This window comes from Anser brachyrhynchus (genome assembly GCF_964034855.1).
Source record: "Anser brachyrhynchus genome assembly, chromosome: 13".
NCBI lineage: Eukaryota > Metazoa > Chordata > Aves > Anseriformes > Anatidae > Anser > Anser brachyrhynchus.
Window position 1 is genome coordinate 21,526,872 of NC_137708.1, and position 18,704 is coordinate 21,545,575.

The window sequence follows — 18,704 nt, forward strand, 5'->3', positions numbered from 1 at the left end:
GCTGAAAAAGAAAGGAAGTGGCAATCTTCCAACATGCTGTGCCTTGGACCAAATTACTTTCTGTCTAACATGATGAGTTGTTCACAGGCATGAATTATTCCCTTAACCTTTTAGCTTAACCTTGAACACTAAGCTTCAAATCAAATGTAAGTAACAAATTAAGGGCTTGATCCTGTATTCCAACCTACCTTTCACTTCAAATCAAGGAGGGGGAATGACGTTGGGACCTATATTCATGTTGATCATGGTGGTATTCCTGATGGACTTCCAACCAGAAAAATCACCAGAGAGAAGAAGTCCTACAATTAGCCTAGCTACCCCTGACAGACAATTTGGGATCATAGAAGATGAAAAGGCAACATATCCATTGATCCCAATAACATCCATGAACCTCAGAGTCAGACTTGCAAGATGGTTACTTGCATTATAAGCATTTCTGTCAACTTATAGCAATTTCTCAATTTCAAAGGGAAAGGAATTCTATCTCACAGTATTTTTTCAGTTAAAAGACTGCTCTGCTGTGCTGCTGTAAGTCAGGAAAATTGAGTACCACTGTAAAGGAGGTCCTGATACTTCCATCAGAAAGATCTTGGGAACATACAAGATACATCTTTTACATTTTTTGGTCATTAAAGCATGGAAAGAAGCAAAACAAAATACAAATACATGAAAAAAAAAAGTAATAATCCAAATAAGCAAGCTGTAATTGTGGGTATTCTGTTTACTATTACTAACAGGCCAAGCAAGCCTCTTAGTCAGTATCAACTTCAGTCATACTGTTTAAAATCCTAAAATACTACCAGAGTGAAGGGACTGACGTCTTGCTGGCCCAAAGAGATGACTTCATTTTCAGATGTGTCATGAAGTTGCTCCTGGCAAATTACTGTTGTCCCAAATAGCACAGCATTGTGGAGTATAACTACTAACTTTAATTTTCCAGGATAGGAATCATAAAGCACAAACAGCTGCCATTAAGCACTGAGAACAAAGTAGCTTTGGTAGTTAACCTCACTGAGCAAAAACCTGCCTGGATCTCCATAGAGTTTATATCCCTTTTAGAGGGGATGGAAGAAAATCCCAGGGAATAATCAGATGCAGCTGCAGCTGGAAATACGGGACTAACCATGAAACGGGACAAGTTTTTTAATCGGGTCATCCCACCATTATCTGGATTCTTCCTAGAGAGTTTTGCAGATTCTTCCTGGGGATTATTCCTGGTTTTGAATTTGCAATAGCAGTTGTAACCCAGGGCAGCTCACTATAAGCCATGAATGTCTCCATCCCCACTCACGGAGCCTGAGTTACACCTCAATCCATTTGCTTCAGCACCAGCCTGTAGAAGGGTGAGCCACCAACTGTTGGCAGTCTTCTGCCTGCTTTCCTCTCTCATTCCACAGTCAAAACAAGCACTTCACCTAAACTACAACACATTTCTTTGGGTAGACAGGATCCCATTTTGACAAAGCCCATCAGATCTATGTTAGAGCCATGGATCTGACCACTGCAAATCCTTCCAAGTATATGCTGTAGTTCTCTTCCCATACATTACTCCTACAATCCCGTTCCAATTACCACTTTCCAAAGCCTTTTTCTCATACAGTGAAGCCAGATAACACATGAGAATGCACTGAAAATGTTTCTGTTTGATAGATGTTCAAGACCTGCTTTTGACAGTATAATTTTAACTGCTTAGGATTAATGTCTAAAACTGATTCAGCACTAAGAATCCTCTAACTTTGTTCCGACTGGGAAAAATCATGTTCAACTCCAAGATGACTAGTATCATTAAAATTCCATTTCAGAGAACTGCTGTTAAATGATAATTTTGCTCTTCAAATTAGGAGAGAGGATTAATAATTGAATTCAAAGACCTAGTTATATATTTTGGTACATTTGTTTCCTAATAGGAAGAACAACTTGAACAGAAATCCATTAAAATTTTTAGTATTCCCATGCTAGTCTGATTCTAAGCTTTTCCATTAAGCAGCAAAGTCTTAATGGCATTAAACCACTTAAGCAGCAAAAACAGCACATAATTATCACTTTTAATTCAATCTTTTAGAATGTGAATTGATACTGTACATCACTGACAATTCACATTCCTAAACATATTTTTCTTTTCTTCCATAGCAGTCTCACAGCCTCTTGTACTGAGATAACTGACCCAAACATCCATAACTTGTTCTCATGAAAAACTCTTCAGAATAATGGGTAACAAAATTAAGCCCAGGTGAAAGAAGGAGTAATAAGGAGCAACTGTGTTATTCTGGCCTTAAGGTAGATGTGTAGATATGAGTGTGAAATTAGGGCACCATCATTCATGAGTCAGCTTATCAACAGCTGAAACTATGAGTGTGCTCTCATAATCATGGGCATGTTAAATATTGAACTTTTTTTTTAAGTCCACATATAGAGGATAAAGTGCAAGTAAGCTCTACAGAAACGAGGTGAGAACAGAGCAGACTATGAAGCACCTATGAAGCATCCCCTCCACCAGTGCTTGCTGCTGTCCAGGCTGGCAGTGCTGCAGGGAGCCAGCAGCAGCACCAAGCTGTAGGGTCAGGGATCCCCCAGGCACATTTCTCCTGGTGCCCCCTCCTGTAGGATTAGGCTGTTGGCATGCTGGAGAGATTACCATAGCGCTAAGGAGCAAAGAGGCACCTTTGTATATGGAAAAGGTTTCCAAAAAGGCCGATAAAAGGCAAAGCTCGGGAGTGCTGTGGTTGTTGTTGACAGCAGAGCCTCTGCTAAAGGCTGCAGCACAGAAGCTGCAGTAGCACAAGGCTGTGCAAGTCAGGAGTCTAGAAAAGCTCATTATTTACAAACCAGACAGAAAGAAACCAGACAGCACTCTTGGAGTGGCCAAACTGAGCACCCATGAAGCAACGCAGCGCTGTCAATATCTGTTTGAAAGGGAAAGAAGCTAAAATCTGACATGACTGATCTCAAACACAGCAATCTCAGACCCTCTGTGCCCTCCCCTTTTGCCTGCAGCCTGCGTTACTCCCTGCTCACATCATACACTGTTAGCACTGCTTACATCCTTGTTCTTGGGTTAAAAACCGGCTGGATGGCCGGGCCCAAAGAGTTGTGGTGAATGGAGCCAAATCCAGTTGGAGGCCGGTTACTAGTGGAGTCCCCCAGGGCTCAGTGCTGGGGCCGGTCCTCTTTAATATCTTTATTGATAACCTGGATGAGGGGATCGAGTGCACCCTCAGTAAGTTTGCAGATGACACCAAGTTAGGTGCGTATGTCGATCTGCTCGAGGGAAGGAAGGCTCTGCAGGAGGATCTGGATAGGCTGGACCGATGGGCTGAGGTCAACTGCATGAAGTTCAACAAGGCTAAATGCCGGGTCCTGCATCTGGGGCGTAACAACCCCAAGCAGTGCTACAGGCTGGGAGATGAGTGGCTGGAAAGCTGCCTGGCAGAGAAGGACCTAGGAGTACCGGTTGATAGGCAGCTGAATATGAGCCAGCAGTGTGCTCAGGTGGCCAAGAAGGCCAACAGCATCCTGGCTTGCATAAGAAGCAGTGTGGCCAGCAGGTCTAGGGAGGTGATTGTCCCCCTGTACTCGGCTCTGGTGAGGCCGCACCTCGAGTACTGTGTTCAGTTTTGAGCCCCTCGCTACAAGAAGGACATGGAGGTGCTTGAGAGAGTCCAGAGGAGGGCAACGAAGCTGGTGAGGGGTCTGGAGAACAAGTCTTACAAGGAGCGGCTGAGGGAGCTGGGGTTGTTCAGCCTGGAGAAGAGGAGGCTCAGGGGAGACCTCATCGCTCTCTATAGGTACCTTAAAGGAGGCTGTAGAGAGGTGGAGGTTGGTCTATTCTCCCACGTGCCTGGTGACAGGACGAGGGGGAATGGGCTAAAGTTGCGCCAGGGGAGGTTTAGGTTGGATGTTAGGAAGAACTTCTTTACTGAAAGGGTTGTTAGGCATTGGAATGGGCTGCCCAGGGAGGTGGTTGAGTCGCCATCCCTGGAGGTCTTTAAAAGACGTTTAGATGTAGCCCTTAGTGATATGGTTTAGTGGAGGACTTGTTAGTGTTAGGACAGAGGTTGGACTAGATGATCTTGGAGGTCTCTTCCAACCTAGACGATTCTGTGATTCTGTGATTTTCACAGGTAACTAATGAATATGACTTGTGATTGAGAGAAAGGACAGACCTATAGCGAATTGACGTGCTCCCAAGGGGTTTTTGTTATAGTAGTAGTGTACATCTTATTCTTTGTATTGATAATTATTTGGAAACCTAAGGTTTAAAAATAATGACAGGGAAAAATCAATTATTAATTTTGTTTTTAGTGACTGTAGGCCTCAGAGAAAGCCTTGGTCAATTGGCAACTTGGAAAAGGCATGACCAGATAATAGTAAGACGGGATACCCCATAAAAATATGGGTGAATGTGACAGAGGGTTATGTACCACTATCTGTCATGTTTGATGCTTGTGAGGTGTCAGGTTATGGAGATTTAAATGCCCAACGACAATTGAGCAGAGAGAACAAATAACTGGGAGAAACCAAACAGCCAGATTGAGAATAGCTGTATGGAAACGATCCTCTATTGCCATCAGAGAAAGGGAGAAACTCAAGGAGAAAACAGGAGAGAAAACAGGAGGCCCTCTTTGAAATGCAACAGTTCAAACATTTGGGATTGAAACGGGGTATGGGGATGTGAATGCCTGGATAGAATGGGTCAAATATCCTGTCCAGAGTCTCAACCACAGCAATTGCTATGCTTGTGCCTCGGGATGACCGATTGCCCAGTTAGTGCCCTGCCCATTGGGGTGGACCAAGGATTCCCAGGGGATGCGATGTATGATTGCATTGTACCAAGAAAAGACTGCCTGGAGAAATGAGGCCTGTAAGTCTCTCTCTTTGCTGTTCCCTTCCTTGCATGATAGCAATATCAGGGCTCCCCCTGTATTCTCCACAGCTATAGGTAACCATACAGCTTGCCTCTCACGGCAGGGTGTGAGTGCTACCCGGCATCTGGGAGAATTTGCCTTGTGCACGAGGACCTTGAATGCTACCGAGGACTTGATGGGAAACTATTCAAGACTTGAGATCCCCAGGGCAGATCTCTGGTGGTACTGTGGAGGGAAGATCTTACGGTCCACCCTGCCATCTAACTGGGAAGGCACTTGTGCACTTGTTCAATTAGCTATACCCTTCACCCTGGCATTTGAAAGAGAAACATCCCAAATACCCAGAAGAAGTAAAAGAAGCTTAGGAGTATTATTTGATGATAGAGCGTACATAGATTCTATTGGGGTGCCTAGAGGATTTCCCAATGAACAGGAAGCCAAGAATCAAATTGCTGCAGGGTTTGAGTCACTGTTCTGATGGGTAACAATCAATAAGAATGTGGATTGGATTAATTATATTTATTATAATCAGCAAAGATTCATAAATTATACAAGGGATGCAATAAGAGGAATCGCTGAACAACTAGATGCCACCAGCAAAATGGCTCGGGAAAACAGAATAGCATTAGATATGGTGCTTGCGGAGAAAGGAGGTGTGTGTGTGTGTGTGAACTGAGCAACCATTGTTGCACTTTTATACCCAACAATACTGCCCCGGATGGCATAGTAACTAGAGCATTGCAAGGGTTTACCACCCTTGCCAGTGAATTGGCAGAAAAATTAGGCATATGTACATCCTTGATCGTAGTAGCAGGAGTTTTGACAGCCGTTGGTTGTTGCATTATCCCCTGTGTAAGAGGACTAGTACAGTGGTTAATTAAAACTGCACTATTGAAACAAATGACCATGAAGCCACCACCTAACTCAGATAAGGTGATGATATTAGAGGAGATGGAAAGCAAAGAAGGTGAAGAAGAAGAAGATATCTACCAAATTACACCTTAGAGAAAAGTTTTGCAAAAATCAACAATTTATAAAAAAAAAACGGGGGGAATTGTGGGAATAAAAATGCTGTTTTTGCAGAGTTACGTTGTTTAAAGGTAAGGAATGGAGTATTGAGATATGCTTGCAGTGATAAGAAAACTTAGCAGGCGACCTTGTAAAATGCAGACAACCAGACTCCTTAGAACAATTAGGTGAAAATCATGGTGTTAAGTCAAGTCAGGTAAGTGAAGAAACATTACCACTTCAAGCAGCAAAAAAAGTCAAAAGAAATTTGAAATTTAACAGGCGAGCAACTGAAGGCCATGCATTGTCTGTGAAGCATCAGATAGATTGTGAACCTGGATTACCCACTCCACTGGGGAAACACGGGAGGGTCCTGTCATCAAAAAGTATATAAACTGTGTTTTGGAACCAGTAGGTGCGCTCCTGCTTGTGGGACGCCCGCCATTGCAATCGCGAATAAATTACTACTTCACTGAGATCCTCGCCTGAGCCTAAGTTATTGACTACAGAGTGTTTCTCACAATCTGGGGGCTTGTCTGGGATCCAGTCACCTACCGGGGAGCCCCACCGCCGCAGCAGCAGGAAGGCATGCCCCGCTGATTTCAGCGGTCCTGTGCATCGACGGTGGCGGTTCTGCGGAGAGCTGACAGAGGGCCCGAGACTGATTAAAGAGGCAAGATCCATGAAGTAGTGGGAAAGGGAAGAAGGTAGGCACTCCGGGTTTAAGAATTGATCCGGTAACTCTGTGCACAGACCAAGGTCAGAAATATTACGTATTGCCTTGGGGGTCAGGTGAGACTCTGTGTGACGTGTGATTGAGACGTACTTTTGTATGAAGCGAGTGTGGAGTCCTGATCTGCGGTTCCGTAGCTCCACGAGGGGCACGGCCAGAGACGGACGAAGCGTGAGATAAGGGAGAGAAAGGAAGAGTCTCGGGAAATTGGTGTATGGTAAGCCCTTGCACAGGGAAGTGCTTGGCAGTACACCAGGGAAATTTGGTGTGCGGTAGCCCTTGTACGGGGAAGTGCTTGGCAGTACACCAGGGAATCTGGTAAACTCATAGGTGTGCGGTGCCCCTTGCACGGGGAAGTGCTTGGCAGTACACCCCCATTTTCCAGAATCGGAACGTTAGTGTGTGGTACCCTGCAGGAGGGAAATTTCTGTAGCAGCACACTGACAAGGGCTAGGAAAAATGGGAAATATGAGTTCCAGGGGACAGGGAAATATCCCTGGGGGAGTGCCTACCGACAGTTCTTCCTGAAGAATGATAAGAAATTGGAAAAATAATCTCAAAATTGGAGGAGATGATAAAAAAAAAAAGGTTAAATATTGTGTATCAGTCTGGACAAAAGAACCAATTAAGGAAACAGCAGTATTTTGGCCAAAATACAGGCCTGATGAAAATTCAGGCTTTAAATTTATGTGTAAACAATAAGATTACTTTTTTTTTTTTTTTTTTTTGGAGGAGCCAAGTTATGCTCCCTATAATCCTAATATTGCACCGGTGGCAGCAGCAGTCGCTCCAGGAAGGGAGACAGGGACTGCAATTAACACTGTCCCTAGAGAAGAGCGTACTCTAGGCTCTGGCAAGAATTGGAACAAGGTAGAAGAGATACTGAGAATTTTGCCTTCCCTGATACTAACAGTACTAACACTAACTGTGTATCCTCTTAGGTGAACTCCCCCCTCTCCTTACTGGCAGAGAGGTTAGGAGTTTTAAGAAGGAGATGAAGTCTTTAACTGAGGACCCCGACAGGCTAGCTGAATTACTAGACCAGTTCCTAGGACCTAACTTATACTCTTGGGGAGGAATTATGTATATAAATATGTTGTTTACAGGGAAAGAAATGGGAATGATCAGGAGGAGAGCTGCTATACAAGAATGGGAAAGAGCTCATCCTCCAGGACCAGGGGTAATACCGGCAGGGCAGAAATAACCACTTGCCGATCCTGGCTGGAATAATAATAATGCGCAACACAGAAATCATATGAGAGACTTGGGGTCAGAATGAGAAAGTACTCGTGGATGAATCCTGAGGACCCGATATCTCAAGGGCTCTTGAAAGTTCATTTTGTGATTAAAGCCTGGCAAGATATGCAGAAAAAGCTTCAGAAGGTGTGGGGATGTAGTGAACAGTCACTGTGGGGGGCCCTCCTGTGGGAGGCCCTGAAGGTGTGTGTCGGGAGAGGAGTTGAGAAGGAAAAGCAGAGAGCAAAACTAATGGTATTGACAGTGTAGCAGGTAGTGAGGCAGAAGGTTGGAGAAAGAGGAAGAAAATTTTCAGGAGGAGTCAGGGCCAGGATGGAAAGGAGAGGAAGAGAGATGGAGGAATGGCAGGCAAGGAAAGCTCAGGGACAGGCTTTGAAGTGTGGCCAGGCTGGCCACTTCAAATAGGAATAGGAGGAGAGAAAGTACAGGCTGGAGAAAGATGAAAAGAAGTGTTAAAAAGGGTTATTGAAGGTGTTAAAGGTGTGGTATGTAATGTTTGACAGAGCTGTTTTTTGAATGAGTTGGGAAAGTTGAATGAGCAGGGAAAGAGGATGTAGGCATTATCTAAGTAACAGTCTAGAAGTTTTGGTATATTTGTTGTGGTGTTTGGTCAGTTTCCCAAGTATCGAGAAAGGGCGGGGGGGACGGGGGGGAGGGGGAGGATGGCAGCCTGCTCCACCAGGGGCCTCTCCACAGGCCGCAGGGGACTTCGGCTCTGGCGCCTGGAGCACCTCCACCCCCTCCTTCTGTGCTGACTTTGGTGTCTGCGGGGAGGTTTCTCACTCTTCGCTCTCCCAGCTGCTGTTGAGCAGCAGGTTTTTGTTTGTTTGTTTTCGTGGATGTGCTCTCACAGAGGCACAGACTGTGTTGCTCATGGCTTGGCTCTGGGCAGCGGTGGGCCCCTTTGGGGCCGGATGAAATTGTCCCCTATCTGCCAGGGGCGTAAACAGGGGAGGGTCCTGTCATCAAAAAGTATATAAACTGTGTTTTGGAACCAGTAGGTGCGCCCCTGCTTGTGGGACGCCCGCCATTGCAATCGCGAATAAATTACTACTTCACTGAGATCCTCGCCTGAGCCTAAGTTATTGGCTACAGAGTGTTTCTCACACCTGCTTCACGTGAAAGCATAAAGCATAAAGCTTCTGCATCTGATCACAGTCCCAGAGCAACACAATCCCCTCCCGGACAGAAATAGCTCCCTCTTTTTGGGTCCTCATCTAGCAGGTAAAGATGAAGCAGTTTGTCCCCTAACCCCAGGACCAGGCATATAATGTTCCTGGTACATCTCCCCTCCCCTAAATCACAGATCTACAGCTGCAGAACAGTTGCTGAGTTGCTGTTCTAACATCATGAATAATTCCAGCTTGCTGCAAATACGTGTAGCTAGCAGACACATTTGTTTGGCCTCTGCACATATAGCTCAGGAGTCTCCTCCTTCAACATTGGTATAGGAAAGCAAATGTCTGCTTGAAGAATCTATTTCACAACCTCACTTTCCGTGTCAGAAGGATGTCAACATTTAGCTCGGCAAAGCATCTCATGGAAGCTATTGACATTCAGGCCTGCTAAAGCTCTTCTATTTCCACCCTTTCTCTTCTTCCTCTTCCCATAATACGATAACATCAACAGAAATTCACAGGTCTTTCCATCTACTAGCAATAACTATTTGCTATTTACTAGACTATATACTAATACTATGACAGAAACACTTGTGCATCTCCAGGCAGCAGGTAACCAAACTGAGGCAAGGTCTACAGGTTTTCTGACCCAGGCCCAGAATTCCTGTAAGCCAAACCACAAACCTACCCCTGTGCTCAGGCACCACGAACTGTCTGTAAATCCCATCAAGGCAGTGCCCAAAGAGCAAAGCTCCCATTCTGGCTTGTCTGTGTGCCACGGGGCTGTCTTTGTCACTGCTGCTCACAACAGGGCTTCTTACCTATGTGATCTTAGCCTGAAAAGCTCTGCTGAGACCATCATTTTCTGCAGAGGTATTTTTCCAAGTGCTAGGGGCTCAGACTGGCAAAAGCAAACTCCTTAGGGATGCAGCAAAATAACTTCATCACTGCTTCATGCATTTTATTTTAAAAGACTATTAAGAACCCATTCTTTCTGATAGAATTCTATTTTCGTCATCACTTTTTTCTTTTCTTTGGGAGCTTGAAAAATAAGATTTCTCTGCCTCTGGCTTTTTTTTTTTTCCCTGTCTGTTTCTATTTGATCAATAATGATTCTTTTTTTCCTGTCCTTCCGAGAGAGATAGCATTAAATGGCTAGTTCGTATTCTCTTTCTGTTGTATTTGCACATTGGAGCCATCTACAATGATGTCAGCTCAGCTCTGGGCATTGTCTCTGTTAGTTCAATTCCAGCAGAATTGCTGCAGCTAGCGGGACGTTAGCATTCACTTGATTGATTTAGCATAGCCAGAAAATAAGATGTTTTTTTCCATTTAGCTACACATAATAAAAACAAGAAACTATATAGCAGTACAAAGTTGGTAAGTTCCTCTGGAGTCTTTTGCTTCTCATATATCTTCCTGTGCTTGAGGGCATCATTTAAATAATGGCTATTTCAATGCCAAGACCTTCCTTGACAGTGCTCATGGATGAAAGAGGAGAGAAAAGTGATTTAAAACTATTGTTTAATACAGTTAATCAATTTAAAAGATTTCAAGGCTGAAAGAGTCCATTACGCATTATCTCCTATATAATACAGCCAGAAAATTTCAACTGGTAATTCTGGCATTTTGCCCAACACCTGGAGAGAACACGTTTTTCAGAGGTAAATACCTCATCATGGAGTTTGAAATTAGTATTAAAAATACAACACAAATCTCTTGTTTGCATTAAAACTTTATTCCATTGTCCAATGCCTACCCCTGTGACAAAGTTTTTGTGTCGAATGTGGCTGTGAACACTCGCTGAAGATATAAATGTATTACAAAAAGTCCCTGTCCCTCCTTTCCCCCACCTATCTGGCTGGATGCTGCCAATCCTTGGTCTCACCACTTGGAGATACATGAAGTTAAGAGGCTTTCTTGATCTCTTGGCTAACTAGGGGCTTGCTTAAAACTGACTCACAGCAATCAGGGTCTGTGCCTGCATCACTCTTCAGCTCAGCCTGCATGGATTCCATTTTGAGTGTGAAATTAAAGTGAAGACAAGGATGCAGGGCAAAAATTTCAGAAGAGGGAGCTAAAGTTTGGCTCCAGAACCCATACTCCTCCAAAAGAAATACTGAGCTGGGAAGCTCCCTGTGAAGTGAATGAAAAGATCTGGCTTTTCCTACCTGCTAATTAGAATCTCCACCTAACTACTTTGAGATTTTAAAACAGGGATTCCCAAACCTTTTCCAACAATAGGATCAAAGACCTAAGCACATTTGTTTGTTCATTGTGCACTCTACATGCTGAACAAAACTATAGAAAGTACCAGGTGTGTAACAGGACAGTAATAGTTGGTCTTTTCACAAAAGCCCCTCTTCATCTGCACTGGCTCTGTAGGCTTCTGTGGGAGTTCAGCTCTTCAAGATGAGAGTTTGTAGGCCTTGCACCATAACCATGCGTGGCCTTCTCTTCTGATGGAGTCAGGTGGACTGGTATAACTAGTGGGTATGCCAGCAGCTTCAGCAGCATCATAGAATCACAGAATGGTTTGGGTTGGAATGGACCTTAAAGCCCATCCATTTCTAAACCCTGCCATGGGCAGGGATGCCACCCACCAGACCAGCTTGTCCAGGGCCTCATCCATCCTGGCCTTGAACACCTCCAGGGCTGGGGCATCCACAGCTTCTCTAGGCAGCCTGTTCAGTGCCTCACCACCCTCCGAGTGAAGAATTTCTTCCTAACATCTCATCTAAATCTCCCCTCTTCTAGTTTGAAATTGTTCCCCCTCATCCTATCACTAAGGCCACAATGAGGTGTCCTTAGAGCCATCTCTTCTGCAGGTTGAAGGTCCCCAGCTCTCTCAGCCTTTCTTCATAGGAGAGGTGCTCCAACCCCCTGATCATCCTCGTAGCTCTTCTCTGGACCCACTCTAACAGGACCCTTCTTGTGCTGGGGGCCCCAGACCTGAACACAGTGCTCAGGTGGGGCCTCACAAGGGCAGACCAGAGGAGGACAAGGTTCTCAAGCTTGTCCAGGTCCCTTCACATGGCATCCCTTCTTTTTGTCCTATCAATTGCACCACTTAGCTCGGTGTCATCTGCAAACTGGCTGAGGGTGCACTAGATTCCACTGTCTATGTCATTGATAAAGTTATTAAACAGATGGGTGATGTGATGACAAAGTCAGCTGTCCCAGTCCAACCATACCTCTGCACTTCTCGTAATTTCAAGTTTCTTTCCATACAGCTCATCTGTTGTTTTAACTACCCAGAAACATCCACAATAGGTCATTTCTAGTTTTGGTTACCCTTTCTGAATGTTACCGCACTGCTCTAGCCCAGCCTCTCTACTGCACGCATAGTTAAGAGAGACAGATGCCTCTGCTTCCAGGAGAGTGGACAGCAGTCATTTGTGATCATTAACAAGCAGTCACTGTAAAAGATGACAACTCGTGTGTCAGCTGAAACATTTCATGTTAATTGGAACAAAGTTCCTATCAAATATGTTTTGATAATGGCCAATCTCTCATGGACATTTTGCACCACACAAGTGAGAACATAACGTCTTGATGTCTTTCCTTGGAGGCAAGAAAGAGCCTCAGAAGACAGCGCAGCTACAGCCAGCGAAGAAAGACAAACAGAACATAGCAGGGGATCAGCTGTCTGTCAAGACATGCAACAAGCCATGGAGCTCTTCAGCTCTGTCAGCAGCTTAGATCCTGGCACAAGTCATAGGTTTCAAAAGCTGCTATTGTTGGAGAGTGTGGTAAAGATATCACAAATGATCAGAACATCTCAGTGGACAGCAAGCTGGTACTCAAAGCCGAAATCTGGCTGATATTCTGTGGGCACATGTGTTTCAATACAAAACTAATGCACATCCATTTGCTTCAGTCTTGGAGGCGCCAGCTCCTGCTTCGGTCCTTGTGGCTCATCATCTCCCTTGGCTTTCCTCCTGTAACTCCCATCTTAGGGCTGTGCCTTCCCTGTTTCTGACATTTGGCTAGTTCCCAGCCCATGGTGGAATGACTTTAAACAGTCACCTCCTGCAGCTCTTAAAAACAGGTTCTTGCAGGGATTTGAGGTGGTTTCAAGAGTACGTGTGTGTCTGAATGATCTCTAATATAGCTCCAGAGGAACTAACAATGGCTGTGGTGAGATCTTATGCATTCCTATGCCTTTTTACTCCTTTTAACACCCAGCAACAATTTCAAGCAACATAGGAGCCAGAAGAGTCTTTTCAGGACTATAACATTATTTATATGCTGCTTAAACTTTCTCTTCACTGATCTGCTGCTGGATAAAGGCAATGTTGAAAATATATTAAAGTGACAGTCAAAATCTGTGGCTACATTAGTCATTCTGTCAGAGCCTTGGAAAGAACCTCACTAAAGTCAAGCAGGAAAACAATTTGTTGAAGCATCAGCTGAAGCAACAAGTCGCAACTCATTCAAATCTCTGAAGAACCTGATCAAGCAAGTGCTGAAGCCCTGAAAGCCACAATGGATTCTGCAAACAGGAGATGTATAATACAAACTTTGAATTGACCTCCATTTTCTGCTGTGATAAGCACCTGAGAATCGTCCTGCTTATACTTTAAAAGCAGCTGGGTGGGAGAAGATGGGATAAGTGATGTTTCTTTAGTGAGGTAACAGGACTAGGAGAACATGCAAACTGACAGTAGGTCCTTCTCTATCAGTGTGTAATTGGGGACCAGCTCCACTGAACGGAGCCATTCTGGATATATACTGAACTAGCCAGAACCAGCTCTTTTGTATTATTTTTTTACCTGAACCACAGGCACTGGTTCCCCAAGCCCAGAAGAATCAAGCAACCAACATTCTTACGTATCTCTTTGCCAAAGATAACATCTTTAAACCTTGGAGTCTACAGCCAGTGGCCTATAAAGAAACTTAGCTGAATAGTGAGGCCTTGGTGGATCCCAGCCAGATGCCAGAGAATCCAGAGCAGCTCAGCTGTAAACAGCCTTCAATAAAACCCACTAAGTTTAGCCAGTCAGGGCTAAAAATGAAATATGTATCTTACAATACAGGGAAAACCCATATGGGACTTCAGCCTGATCACTAAGGGTACGCTGCCATCTGCTAATAAAGGGCCTTCAAGTCAGATGTCAATGGTAAACTCTTGAGAGGTGACGTGTACAAATGGATTCTGACATGCTTCTTTCAACCTGCAGCTCAGCAGCGCTTACCACAAAAGGAAAAAAAAAGGGGGGGGGGGGGGGGGGGGAGTCTGCCTCTGAAAAATGTTTCTGCTTTTTTTGTTAAATTTTTACAAATCCTGCGTGCCCTGGGCCGGGAGCAGGAAACCAAGCAAACACCGCTCGCAGCACGGGGCATTTGGGGCCGGGCATTCAGTGAGGGGGGCACCAGGCTTGATCCTGGCTGTGGGTTGGGGGGTTCCTCCTTTTCCTCCTGGGGCGAGGGAGGTGACCGGGGCGAGGGAAGCGACCCCTCACGGGATCGGCCTGCATCCAGCCTTCCCCGCACGGCGCAAGGCCGCAGCGGGCTGCGGGTCCGGCAGGGGGCGGCCCCACAGCGGCGGGCGGCGCCTGGAAGGGCTATGCCGTGCTTCCGCCGGCGAAGGGGAGGGAAAGGGGAGGGAAGGAAAGGAAGAGAAGGAAGGGGAGGGAAGGGGGCGGTGGCCGGGCGCAGGGTGGCAGCGGCGGCACCGGTGAGTGGAGGCTGGGCCTGAAGCCGCGGCGGGCCCCGGGGAGCGGCGGGGGCTGCCCCGGAGGCGCTGCCACGGCTCCCGGCGGCTCCTCGCAGCCCCCCCGGGGGCAGGACCGGGGGTAGGACCGGGGGTCGGGCATGGAAAGAGCCGGTGGGCTGGGGGCTTGTCCCGCCCGGTACGTGAGAGGAGCGAGGCTGGGCTTGGGGGTGGGAGATTGCAGTGAAAGGACGGGGAGTCTGCGGCGTAAACGTGTTCCCTTCGAGCTGCTGAAGTGTGCTTCTTTTCTAGGGAAAATGATTTCCGAAAGCGGTTCATTCATGAAAGGTGTGGTGTTAGGAGGAGTCTTCTGCGTGCTGGTTACGCTTCTCGGACATTTTAAGATGGGCCATGGGACTAGAGCACATCACCATGAGCACCATCATATCCAGGCTCCCAACAAAGAAGATGTCTTGAATCTTTCAGAAGATGAGCGTCTGGAGCTCAGTCAGAGTATCCGTGTTTATTGTATCATCCTTGTGAAACCTAAGGACCTCGGGCACTGGGCTGCAGTGAAAGAGACGTGGAGCAAGCACTGTGACAAGGCAGAGTTCTACAGCTCTGAGAATGTCAAAGTGTTTAATTCGGTAGTCCTCAACACAAACGATATGTGGATGATGATGAGAAAAGCTTACAAGTTAACATATGAGCGCTACAAAGATGAATTCAACTGGTTCTTTCTTGCCTATCCAACAACATTTGCTATTATTGAAAATCTCAAGTATTTCTTACTGAAGAAAGACCCTGCACAGCCTTTTTACATAGGCCATACTGTGAAATCTGGTGACCTGGAGTATGTAGATAGCAAGGGAGGAATCGTCTTAAGCATCGGATCGCTGAGACGACTTTCCCGTATTTTTGAAGACACTGACAAGTGTCCAGAGCAGGGAGGTATGATTTGGAAACTTTCTGAGGATAAACAGCTAGCAGTATGCCTGAAGTATACTGGAGTGATTGCTGACAATGCTGAAGACTCAGAAGGAAAAGATGTCTTTAATACCAAGTCAGTCAACGCCCTCATCAAAGAAGCAATGGCTAATCACCCTGAGCAGGTGGTAGATGGCTGCTGCTCAGACATGGCCATCACTTTCAATGGACTGACCCCCAACCACATGCACGTGATGATGTACGGTGTTTACAGGCTGAGACCCTATGGCCACACTTACAACGATGCACTCATCTTTCTGCCACCTGAAGGTTCAGACAATGACTGATGTCTTTGAGAAAGGACACAGAACCAAGGAGTTAACTGTGCTCATTGTACAGACACTCAATTTTCGTACCTGATGGTACTGGTGTACAGTTTTTGCACACAGATTTGGTAAAGCTCTTAATTTTAAAAGTAGAAGGAGAATGTTCTTTCTTAATCTTTTATACAGAAATGATTGAGTTTTTTTGACAGTGCTAGAAGGAAATAAAGGACTTGTTGATGTTTGTGATAAAAGGAAATTAAGTTTATATGGGGGGGTTGTATTATCCAACTATTTATTAATGAAAACTAAGAAGAACTTTAGTCTGTTACAAATATATTTTTGCAAGATTTCCATTCTCTCAGTTCTTTCAGGCACTTCTCGAACATCTTTGTATCTTTCTAAAATGTACCAATAAAACTGGCCACAGATTCAGTCTCAAAGACCATTAAGTGACTTCCTTTACTCCAAGCTGCACATCAGCTTAAGCTACATTGGTTATGCACTGCAAAGGGTGCACCCATCGCTTTATGTGGTCTCCTAACCCAGTAAGAAGCTAGCAGGGAACAAGCCAGCAAGAAACATCTATTAGGAAGTTCCTGCAGAATAATCAGTGACCTTTGGACGGCCATTCTCAATCACACAAAAGCAAGAGATAATTAAATTTGGATAAATATTAACACGGTCAGGTAGCCTGTTAGCACAAGAGTAATTGCTCATTTAAAAGTGTTTTATAAGCATATTTGAATAAAGGTTCCATCTAGCAGTTTTCACTGTTAGTAGTGCTAATAGTATTTACAAGGAAGTTGGTTAGCTGTCAATGTAAGTGGAAAGTACAGCTGCATTTACAGGTATTTTTGAACACTAATATGCAGAAAGATCAACGCGCCTGTACACTCACCCTTTCTTTGTACATGATACAAAACAGCAATGTGTAGAACTCTCCACTTTAAAAAAATAAGTGCACTTGAAATCCCAAGTTTTATATATGCCACCTGGTCACAACTCCATTCCTGCACCAGTCACAGTTACATGGTAACAAAGTGGTAATAAATAATGGTGTTTACGCCATTTAAAATTCACTTATCTGACCTAGACGTTTCAAGATTTAAAGTAGGTATTGCATCTCTGTGCTACATCTAGCACAGGCTTTACTGGTACTACAGTTACCTATAAAATAGCTATTAGGTGAGGACAACTTTCTTTTGACACAGCATTTGGAGCATTTCATCCTATCCTTAGCTGCAGTAAAGGAGAAAAGGTGATGTGAAGTAGCTGATGGGTATGAAGTAGCTGTTCCACAATGGGTACTCCAGAGCTCATGAGAGTAGCAACTTTTGTGTGCTGAGCATCATTCAGGTCCTTGATTTTTTTGTAAGAATGGGAAGAGAACTGCTCAGACCCCAGGCAAGCTACCACAGCTCAGCTGTTTTAGAAGGCACACCTTACCTCCTGTCAGAGGTCAACTGACAGCAAGGCAAACATGCTCATAATTGCTGCCAAAACCTACATACAACTGAAATTTCAAAGATGTTTCTGATATTAGAAACAACTGTGATACCACTACAACAGCAGCACTCAGAGCAGGTCAAGAAAATAAATGGGCATTAACAGTCCAAACCAGAATATACCTCATTTATCCCATATTTGAGAGATGCTGTAGCAGAACAGGGGGAGGAAGGGACAAAGAGAAAAGACAGAAGAGGAAAAAACAAACCATTGAATTCAGGCTAGCTCACCTCATACCCAGAATAGCCACTGAGGCACAAACTGATTCCTGTTATAAATATCCTGATTTCTTGTTAGTGCTAAGTCTTTGATATGCATAATAACGTCTGCTATTATTCTGAAGGGACTGTGTGAGATTTGACCAAACTTTGTGCAAAGTGTTAATCATCTTAGTTTTTGTATTCCTATATCAATAGTTTCAGACATATCCTGTCATTTTCAAGAGTAGTCTTTTAAATAACTTCACAGAAGAAATCTTAAAGTAGCACGTTAAGTAATTCGTTTCATCTCTCATGTTGTGTTTTAACTTCTGAATTAGATTGAGAACACTTCTGCCACTATCTGCTGAAAGGTCCCAGAGTGCAGAAATTAAACATGCAGAACAGCACTGAGACAAGGCACTGCATACAAAATTAAGCTCTAGGATTAATAAAATAAGTGTTAGAATAGAGACTTGAAATATTAACAAATACTTCCAGAGACAGAGTTATGAGCAGTAGACCTTAAAGTTTCCTTAGTTTATTAAATAATTCCATGGCACAGGCTGTTTTCCATCGGCATAGCTTTGGGTATGCAGTCACTAAACAGAGTCAGATTATCCAGGTAAACACCGTGCTCTTTAACCAGTTCTGTAGATGTGTAGATGTACGTGCACGTGGCAGTGCGCACAAGCTGCCATCTCCACCTGAAGAAGCTGCTCCTGGCTACACTGATAACTAGGTTTTGCTACCATGCCTTTGTTGAACAGTGATTTTGTTCCTGCTCCTAAAATATGAAGGTAAACAGGGAGTAGAACATCAGGCACCAACTGGCACATACTCAATTTGAAGTATGCCCACCGTTGCTGTAAATTCCACTATAAGGAGTGATATCAAACAGTGTTGTCAGGTAGAAATCGGAACATAATATATATTCTTAAGATATGAACTAGCATAAAAGAATTTATAGTCCAAGTATGACTTTAAGTTCATAAGTCCTATACAGATAAATGCATCTTAAAAAGAGAAATTCCTGATGTAAAATATTAAAGTTAATGCCGTTAATAAATTAAGTTTAAAAAAAGTTAAAAAAGATCTCTCCACATTCAAG

At 44.4% G+C, this 18,704-nt stretch overlaps 1 protein-coding gene across 2 annotated transcripts; it reads left to right on the forward strand.

Moving 5' to 3' along the window:
• The first annotated feature begins 14,516 nt into the window (after positions 1 to 14,516).
• C1GALT1C1 (C1GALT1 specific chaperone 1) lies at positions 14,517 to 16,330 on the forward strand. Of its 2 annotated transcripts, none has more exons than XM_080553805.1 (2): positions 14,517 to 14,661; positions 14,950 to 16,330. In XM_080553805.1, exon 2 carries the CDS (start codon positions 14,955 to 14,957, stop codon positions 15,909 to 15,911), a length of 957 nt encoding a protein of 318 aa, XP_080409931.1. In that variant the 5' UTR covers positions 14,517 to 14,661; positions 14,950 to 14,954; the 3' UTR covers positions 15,912 to 16,330. The 2 variants fall into 2 exon arrangements, with proteins under 2 accessions (XP_080409931.1, XP_080409932.1); XM_080553806.1 differs by having other exon boundaries at positions 14,661 to 14,779.
• The last annotated feature ends 2,374 nt before the right edge of the window (positions 16,331 to 18,704 follow it).